Genomic DNA, 9396 nt, shown 5'->3' with positions numbered 1-9396 from the left:
TCGTATAACTCAAGTATCATTTTAATTATACTACAATTTCATTTAACAATATACATTGTTGAATGAGTTCTAAAAAATAGAATTAAAATGAAACTATTGTGGGTAGAAAATGAAACTAAAAAATAGAGCTCATTCAACAATGTAAATATATATATATATACATTGTTGAATGAGCTCTATTTTTTAGTTTCATTTTCTACCACAATAGTTTCATTTTAGCAACACTAAAGTATCATTTTAATTATACATTTATACTACAATTTCATTTGATAACCATGTTCCACACAACACATAGCACTATGTACCATGGTCCCTGTATAATAATTGCAAACACCAAAGAGTTTTCTTGTGTTTTTATTCTGGCTTGGAATTCTCATCACATCAAATCGACACAATGTTGGGCCTTTCAGGTGAAGAAAAATCTGTTCAGCTAAAAGGGTGCTGCTGTGCTGTGTTGCTGTCGCCAGAGAAAAATCCCAACCGCACAATTTATAATCTCATTGGCTCCTTTCCATCCTGCTGGAGGGCGTACTCTTTCTTCATTTCTTCCAACACAGACTCATTGGTACTGCATAATAAAACATATCTGGTCTTCCTTACATTTTCAAAAAACATATCTACGCATGCAATTATATTATATATCCCTATTGAATTCTGAGCAAGAAATAAGTAACCCAGGCTATTTCACATTACCAAATATCCATCAATTCAATCTTATATTCTTATCAAGGCCAACTTTCTAATGTCAATAACATTTTCAAATGCCACAGTACCATCAGATAGATTTCTTTGGTATGCTTGATGGGCGTAAATAGGATTCAAATCAAGGTTTATTGTTTGGAAAGGGGCAAATCACATAGATGGCAAACAAATATGCATGCTGACAGAGTAAACTATGGCAAAGATGATTACGCCATTGTTGTTAAGGCGTCTGATCGGTGGAGACCGGTCGCCTAACGAGCTTGCCAAGCCTTTAAAAAAATAAAACCCCTACTAATATGTAGCTGAGAGCCAGAGACGCCGACTCCCCCCTCCCAGCCTCTCCTTAGTTGTTGTTTACTTTGTTTTATGACAGGTTATGGCTGAGAATGAAAATAACCCCAATTATGATCCATCACAGGATCCTATAAGAAAGCCTAAATCTAAAGACCCAGCTGGAAATGCTAAATTATGAATTATATATATATATATATATATATATATCCTCATCGCCTAGGCGGCCGCCTAATCACCCAGGCGATTTGGCGGTCGGTGGCACCTCGCCTTGAAAGTCCACCTTAACAACAATGGATGACGCCATGCATATACCAGGGGATGACACTTCCAGACCATCAGAATGGCATTACACCAAGGTAATGCCACTGGAAGTCTGGAAGATAGTTCATAACCATGGCTATATCCTAGAGTTCTAATGTATATGCAAGAAGACAATAACAGAAAAGCAGAACATGTATGCACAACCAGCTCTTTTAAGGTTAATAAAGCTCAATATCTTTGGTAAGAAACATCAACAAACAAGATTTGTCCATAATATAACCAAACTTACTACTGATGAAGGCAATTATTTAATTCTTTAGCCTGTTTGCGGCATTGCCAAACCACAGATATTGTTTTTCCAGTTGCACATTCAGCATACTTCGCAGCATATTCATCGCATTCCTTTAGCGCCTTCTGCTTCATTTTGCTGCGTAAAGCTGAAATTTTGAAATATTTGAATGTCAAAAACAATGAGCCTGTGCCAGATGACCAGGGAAAAACTGAAAGTCCAAAGGAAAAACATGAAATAACACTTGAAGTATGCAATTCCTTATATAGGCATAGGTCAAAACCAACACCCATGATACACTATCTATTCTCAAATAATAATAATCTCCATCCAGTTAAGTCATAAGTGAGTTTATAAAAATCATAGCTAAAAGAAACTATATAAGATAACACCAACTTTCACTAGAACGGACTACAAGGCAAAATGTGCATAGTGGACAATGATATAGAATCTTGTGGCTTTTGAGCACATTTGATCCATTCACATATACCTATTCAGGATATTATTTAAACTTTTCTTATAAGAGGGCGCATTTCACACAACTAGCGAAATTTAAATAAAGTGCATATGCCATACACAATTTCTTGCCAACCTAAGATCCTAAACCACTATAACCGTAAAAACATTGCTGCCCCTCTATGCAACAATGACAGTAGGAAGGATTTCTACACCCAAATGTGGCTAGCCTACTCCATATGGTTCCAAGTGCCACGGGACCTAACAGAAACAGGAATGAAGTAAAACAAAATCATAAAATGTCAATTTATTCAGAAGATAAAGTTGGGAGTGATTCCCCAGCGTTTACACATGATACCCATGAGATTTCATAACTCTACAAAGTCCCAGAAGAAACAGAGGAAGCAAATAATCCATGAGGCCATGTAATTCTTCAAGATTCAACTACGGTGTTCTCCACTGCATAAAAACCACAAAGCCCGGCAAAAAAAATTGCAACCCTAATGATGATCTCCCAGACTCTAAGCCAGCGCAATTTGCACATTGTTTCTTAAATAACAGAAAACAATAATTAAAAGCCAGCCTCTTAAATTGGGTAATTGTAAAATAACAAAATTTCTCGAAATGATTTAATAGTAATTGCGAAACACAAGGGTCACTGATTATGAAATGTATGTGCGAGTACCTTCTTCAACCTTCTTCTTGACGTGATTTTCTCTTGCTTCTTGCACGTAACCCATGAATTGTGTCTCTGCTGAAAGAAACTTGCACAGCAGCAGATTCAATTATCTGTTGATAGATTAGGTAACAGAATGCACTTCTCTGTTCAGCTGCTGTGTGAGTCCTTCCGGGTTTTCCACTGCAAGTACTAAACCCTAATGGCATGTTTGGTTGCAATTCATTGAATTGCAATTCAGTGAATTTCCAAACTACAGTGTTTGGTTGGAGGGAATTGCAATTCTGCAGAATTGCAATTCCCTCTAAATGATGAATTACAATTCATGGGGTACCCCATGAATTGCAATTCAGTGGAGAGGAGGGGCAATTTGTTGGTGTAAAGACAATTTTGCCCTTCCTCCCATACCCTTTGTCTTTTTTATAATAATAATAATAATTATTATTATTATTATTATTATTTTGAAAGAGAATTATTATTATTATTATTATTATTTTGAATGAATTATTATTATTATTATAATTATTATTATTATTATTATTATTTGAAAGAATTATTATTATTATTATTACTACTACTACTATTATTACTATTACTACAACATCTACTACAACATAAGGGCATTTTAGTCATTTTGTCACTTCTTACTTTTCAATTCCATGTACTCATATTTCTGCATACCAAACACTGTAATTTCAATTCCTACTTTATTCATTGAATTGCAATTCCACCGAATTACAATTCTTTTCCACCCTAATTCCCCCCTCCCAACCAAACGCCCTGTAATGGTCATTGTGGTCATAATGTCATTAGCCCACTGAGGGTCAGTTTGAAAATATAAAAATAATTTTCGGATTTTATTTTAGCGTTTGAGTATTTAAAGAAAATAAATTTAAAGAAGAATATGCATTCTGGTTAATCGAAAAAAAATGTTAAATTAGACCAAGAATATTTTCTTTTATTTTTAGTCTAAGGGGGGTGTATTCAATCATGACTTTTGTAGATTTTTAAAAACTTTTAAAATGATAGATGTTAATAAACTTTTATTGACTTTCATAGAGTCGTTCAAAACTTTTTAAAACTTTGTAAGACTCTATAAAAGTCTGTATAAAAAACTTGCATAAACTTTTATCAACTTTTTTATTTTAAAAAGTCTACAAAAGTCATTAAAATTCTAAATCGAATACATCCTTACAAACTTTCATAAGCAATTCATAACAATATTAAACACTAAAATTTATAGTTATAGAATTGTTCAAATAAAATATTTAAAAATATAATTACTTTTTCTTGAGAAATTAATATTTAAAAAAAATATAATTACTAGTTGCATAAAATAAAAAAAATTAATAATATATATATAAATTATTTTTGATATACTGCTAGGTATCAAGCAAAGATCTATTATTTGCAATAACAATATGTGACTGCTAACAACAACAAGGTGCTTCTCTTTGTAGCCTCAAATTACTATTGCGAACAATAGTTCACTATTCGTAATAGCATGTTGTTAAAAAGAAAAAAGAAAAAATATATTACGAATAAACATATGAATATTATGAAACATATAGTAAAAGTTGACGGTGATAGATAAAAAAATTTGCTCTGTTCATGTATTTAGGAGAAAAAGTTTAGAAGTTAGAAATAAAAAGTTCATAGAAAAAAATCAAAATATACAAGCAACAATGAAATAAAAATAATATTATTTTGAATTTTTAGAGGAAGATTGTAAAGTTTAGGAGAGAGAAAAAATTGGTAGAGTTTAGGTATATAGAAAATATAGGATAATGAAGAAAAAATAATTTATTAAATTTAAGTATAAGGTTTATAAAGTTTAGAATTTTAAATAAAGAGAAAAAAATAAAGTTTAAATAGAGAGAGAGAGAGAGAGAGAGAGAGAGAGGGAGAGAGAGAGAGAAAATTTCGAGAAAGAAAATTTTGAAATCTTGGGATTGGGGGTTAGATTTCAACTATTTATATTTGAGAAGGAAAAGTATATAAAAGTCTACAGAAGTTCTAAAATTAAAAAGTCCTTATAAATTCATAACTTTTTGAATACCACATGACTTTTAAAGATTCTTTAAAAGTTAATTCCCAAAATGGTCCTCCAACTATGACCCTTTCTCAATTTAGTGACTCGACTTTTAATTGCACCCAATTTGGTCCTCTAACTATTGAAAATTAAGCTAAAATGGTATTCCGTTAGTTTTTCCGTGAAATGAACCTAAAATACGAGGGTAAAACTGGAATTTAAGCTCCTTAATCCATCTGTAGGTGGAGGAAAATAGCTAGGGTCGGGATTGGGTGTAATCAAAGGGACACCCATGAAATCCAGAGGTAGAGAGTCATCCAAATAATTGTTAGGAATATCTTGAGATTGCAGAAAGCTAGAAAAAAGAAACTCATCATCCACCTTGAAAGTGCTTACAGAGTCGGCAACCCAGTGAATCGAGGATCCATATATATGTTCAAGAAACCTGTATCCATAGAGGGAATATAAGGAACAAAGAATAAAAACAAACTGGTGTGGTGGAAAACAATGACATTTTGCAAAACAGAAAGTATTCCCAACTTCATAAATATCATTTACAGATATGCCAAATCAAGAAAAAGTATGCATTCTGGTTACAAAATCTAAACCTCCAGGTCTCACTGCAAATTTATCCTAGTCAGTGTGAGTTTGCAGACACTTGGAAGCAGAGTCATTCCCAGAAAGTACAGTAAGAAAGAACAACCAAAAAAATAATGCTAAATCTTACAGGAAAATATACTCTAAGCCCTCACAATCACAAATGAAAACACTTTATGCTTAAATTCAAGTCTTCAATTGACACCAAAGATCATAGGTATAGCGAAAACGGAGAAGGATTTGATTTGAACTGGAAATTCAGTCAATCAAGACAAAGAAACAACGGAGAATTCGATTTGAACTGGATACTTGAAAACGCCCAACACCACACTAACCTCACATGAAGAGAAACAACAAGTTGGGTAACTTTATCCACTCTTTTTTCCACGGATAATTGAGAAGCGTACCTTAAATTAAAACCCAGAAACTAGCAGAAGAAGGAGGAAGGAAACAACGTGGGGGAAGGCGATTGGTGGGGAGTGGGGTGTGGCAGAGTGTGGGTGGTCCTTGGTCGCAATGCCGTCGCTACTATTCCTTGTCTCCGTTGACAATTCGTCTCCACTCTCGGTGGATTTCTATATCAAACCTGGCCGCAACATTTCTATATACCGTGTGCCTTGAATGCAAAATTAGACATGACATAAGTTTGTTCTACTTCTTCCAGACCATCCGGGGCAATAACCAAACAAGTGGTGGTGCGTAGCCGGTGATTTTCAGACGTGAAGAGGCGGCGAACAAAGAAACAACAGACGGCGTTGGTCTCGGCTCATCTGCGGCAGGTTTGGGTGCTTCAGCCTCTTCGCCGGTCTCGCAATTGGAGGCTCCGACCTTCTCTGTTCAGGTTGGGTGCTTCAGCCTCCTCGCCGGTCCCGCAATTAGAGCCTCTTCGCTGGTCTTCACGATTTACAGAGATGAGATAGGTGGAGGCAGAAGCTGAAATTCCACTTTTGCCCTCATTTTGACGACTAACTAACGGAATACCATTTTGGCTTAATTTTCAATAGTTGGAGGACCACATTGGGTGCAATTGAAAGTCGAGTCACTAAATTGAGAAAAGGTCATAGTCGGAGGACCATTTTGGGAATTAACTCTTTTAATTGAATACCACATGACTTTTAAAAACTCTTTAAAAATCTTGATCGAATACCGCATGACTTTTAAATACTCTCTAAAAGTTTGAATTGAATACCTCCAAACTTTTAAAGTTCATAAAAGTCTTTAAAATTCTATGAAAGTTATGATTGAATACACCCCCCTAATATTTTTTGAATTATTTATTTTTATCATCTCTCTTCAAGTTAGTTTTCAAATTATTAATATCGCCGCCACCACACCAAGACCATGACCACCACCTAAATTTGTTTTATCTATTAACTTGATTTTTTTTCATTTGTATAGATAGATGATAGTTCTGATCGTTCAAGTATTTTGAATGCACCAAGTACAATAGTAACTATTGGGATAGTTCTTGTGCAACAACTTAGGAAGAGAAAGCAATTCAACTATGAAATTATCAATAGATATAATTGTGAAAGAGAGAATTATATAAATAGTAGATTGTGCGAAGGTTATAAAAAAATGTATTGATATAATTAAAATGCGACCAATTGCATTTTAAAAATTGCGTGACATTCTTACTAGTAATAACTTTTTACACACAACTAGAGTGGTGAGTGCTAAGGAGCATCTACTAATCTTTTTGCATATAATTAGTCACAATGTAAGATTTCGAGTAATTGTGTTAATGTATTATAGATCAATTGAGATAGTTCACCATTACTTTAGGATTGTTTAGAAAGCTATTTTGAAATTATACAAGAATCTCATAACATTACCTAATGGTGAACCAATCTTTAATGAAGTCATTTGCAACCCTAGGTTCTATCCATACTTTAAAAATTGGTGTAGAAGCAATAGACGGAACCCATGTTCGTGCATTGTGCCGCTAGAGATGCAAGGAAGATTTTGTGGACATAAAGGTGAAACAACACAAAATGTGTTTGCTGCTATCACTTTTAATTTGAGATTTTCTTATGTGCTTGTTGGGTTGGAAGACAATGCACATGATATTCATATCTTAAATGATGCGCTCATACGTCCAAATTGATTTAAAATTCCAAAAGGCAACAAGTAAACTGAATTATTAAGATTTTTGTTTATATATATATATATATATATATATATATATATATATATATATATATATATATATATATAATTGTGTTCAAATGTAGATGGTTCGCCCAAGTGCGGAAGTGCGGTGAGATAAAAGCCATTGATTTTGCCTAAATCAACGTCCAGAATTAACAATGATTAAAAAAAATGCGGTGGCATTTTGGTATTTTTGCATCTAGGTCAAATTTAAGGTGCGTGATTTTCCTTTTTGAGGTGTGTGGTTTTCCATCTTAAGGTGCGTTAGTTGTTGAAACTTAAGATGCGTTAGCCTAAGGCTTTAGGTGCATGGTGTTCCTTCTTTAGGTGCGTGATTTTCCTTCTTAAGGTTCGTGATTTGTGTGTTTAAGGTGCGTCAGTTGTGAAACTTAAGGTGTGCCATTTAAAATTTAAGGTGCGTGATTTTCCTTCTTTATGTGCTTTGTTTGTGTGTTTAAGGTGACTGTTTTGGGTACTTAAGGTGCGTCATTTTAATGTTTAAGGTTAGGTGTGCCATTTCTAGACTTAAGGTGCGTCCTTTGTGTTAATCGCACAATCACACAAGAACTTGTCTTCACACGGGAACCCTTCCATATATATATATATATATAATATTAAATTGTGTAAACTTGTAGGAAAATGTTATGTTGATGATGTTGGATATAACATCTAAAATTGAATCATTTCTCCATACTAAGGTGTTAGATATCATTTAAAAGAGTTCAATGGTCATTGTCCTGAGAATAAAAATGAACTATTTAATCTTCGTCATTCATCCTTACGTATCATTATTGATAAGTGCCAAAGATACTACCTTTTGTGAGATATTTAAGAGACATATTGTGCTACGAATGGGGTCCCTTGAGCCTATTACATGTTTAGAATAGCTCATTTTGATAAAAGATAGGCACAAGACTAATTGAGGTTGCATTTGTGAAAGATAGCAAAAATTGTAATTTTCAGGGCATTTCCGCGACAGTTCGATAAAATGAGCATATCTTGAGCTAGGAGTGTCCAAATGAGGTGATTCAAGTAGGCGTGAAATGGCAACTTCAAGGGCTAAACTTTCATGAAGACAATAAAGGCAAATTCGGAAGTCCACTAGCACGTCCACACGTGGACTTGCTCGTGGAAAAAGTGCATAAACTTCCACGAGATTTTCCACGAATTTGGGTTGCTCGTGGATCGGTCACGGGGCAGAAAAATAGCTATTTAAGCAAGGTTTTGTGGCTAGATTGGGGATCTAACTTTCATTCCATCTTTCCCTAACCTTTAGACTAGATTTTCTCTCTCAATGGAGAGCTTAGATTAGGATTTACTTTTGTTGAAGGTCAAGCTTTGGATCTAGGTAACCATTTCCATTTCATTTCCAATTCTTAATTCATATTTCAATTAGCTTTTGCATTTAATTTCATCTCTTGATCTCTTTCACTTTAATCTTCTTTTGCTTTTGCTTTTCAATTCCAATTGATGAGTAGCTAAATCTTAGTGGAGTTGGATGCTCCTAGCTAGGGATTATGCATGATGTGAATTAAATTCGTCCAATTCAATTGATGTTGTGAAGTTGTGTTTCAATTGCTCATGTGTGGATGATGTTGTGATGAGATTTATGCCTATTTATGGTCACGATAGGTAGAAAGAGGGAGGAAGTGGAGGTTGCGAGATATCAGACCTCCACGAGTCGTACTTGTCCACATTCCCGCCCACATTCCCGCCTACGGAAAAAACGTAGTTAGTTACAATGAATAAAGGATAAAAAAAATGATTGCATGCTAACATATAAATAATGAACCTGTTTATCATGAAAAACACACTCTTGACTTCTAACGACTCTTTCTACCTTGGTTTCAGTAACTACATAATTTCGGATACAATGCAACCTGATAGCCTTAGTTGTCTATTGTGGATGAAGTTTAACACCAACTATAAATTGGCCAG

At 34.2% G+C, this 9396-nt stretch overlaps 1 protein-coding gene across 3 annotated transcripts; it reads right to left on the bottom strand.

Moving 5' to 3' along the window:
• Positions 1-213: 213 nt before the first annotated feature.
• Positions 214-6191, bottom strand: LOC116004199 (uncharacterized protein DDB_G0275933-like). Of its 3 annotated transcripts, none has more exons than XM_031244164.1 (5): positions 5715-6191; positions 5092-5155; positions 2688-2756; positions 1547-1694; positions 214-568 (listed from the first exon to the last, which is right to left on the bottom strand). In XM_031244164.1, exons 3-5 carry the CDS (start codon positions 2740-2742, stop codon positions 490-492), a joined length of 282 nt encoding a protein of 93 aa, XP_031100024.1. In that variant the 5' UTR covers positions 2743-2756; positions 5092-5155; positions 5715-6191; the 3' UTR covers positions 214-489. The 3 variants fall into 3 exon arrangements, with proteins under 3 accessions (XP_031100024.1, XP_031100032.1, XP_031100015.1); XM_031244172.1 differs by having other exon boundaries at positions 2688-2753; XM_031244155.1 differs by lacking the exons at positions 5092-5155; positions 5715-6191 and having other exon boundaries at positions 2688-2944.
• Between the last annotated feature and the right edge of the window lie 3205 nt (positions 6192-9396).

Source organism: Ipomoea triloba, chromosome 2 (assembly GCF_003576645.1).
Source record: "Ipomoea triloba cultivar NCNSP0323 chromosome 2, ASM357664v1".
Lineage (NCBI taxonomy): Eukaryota > Viridiplantae > Streptophyta > Magnoliopsida > Solanales > Convolvulaceae > Ipomoea > Ipomoea triloba.
Note: the sequence above shows the minus strand (reverse complement) of the source record. Positions and strands in the feature narration are given on the sequence as shown.

Coding starts and splice junctions, on each gene's coding strand:
- LOC116004199 (XM_031244164.1), bottom strand. CDS start 2,742: ATGGGTTACGTGCAAGAAGCAAGAGAAAATCACGTCAAGAAGAAGGTT. Junction 1,695..2,687: donor CAAGAAGAAGGTTGAAGAAG/GTACTCGCACAT, acceptor TCAAAATTTCAG/CTTTACGCAGCAAAATGAAG. Junction 569..1,546: donor AATAATTGCCTTCATCAGTA/GTAAGTTTGGTT, acceptor TTTATTATGCAG/TACCAATGAGTCTGTGTTGG.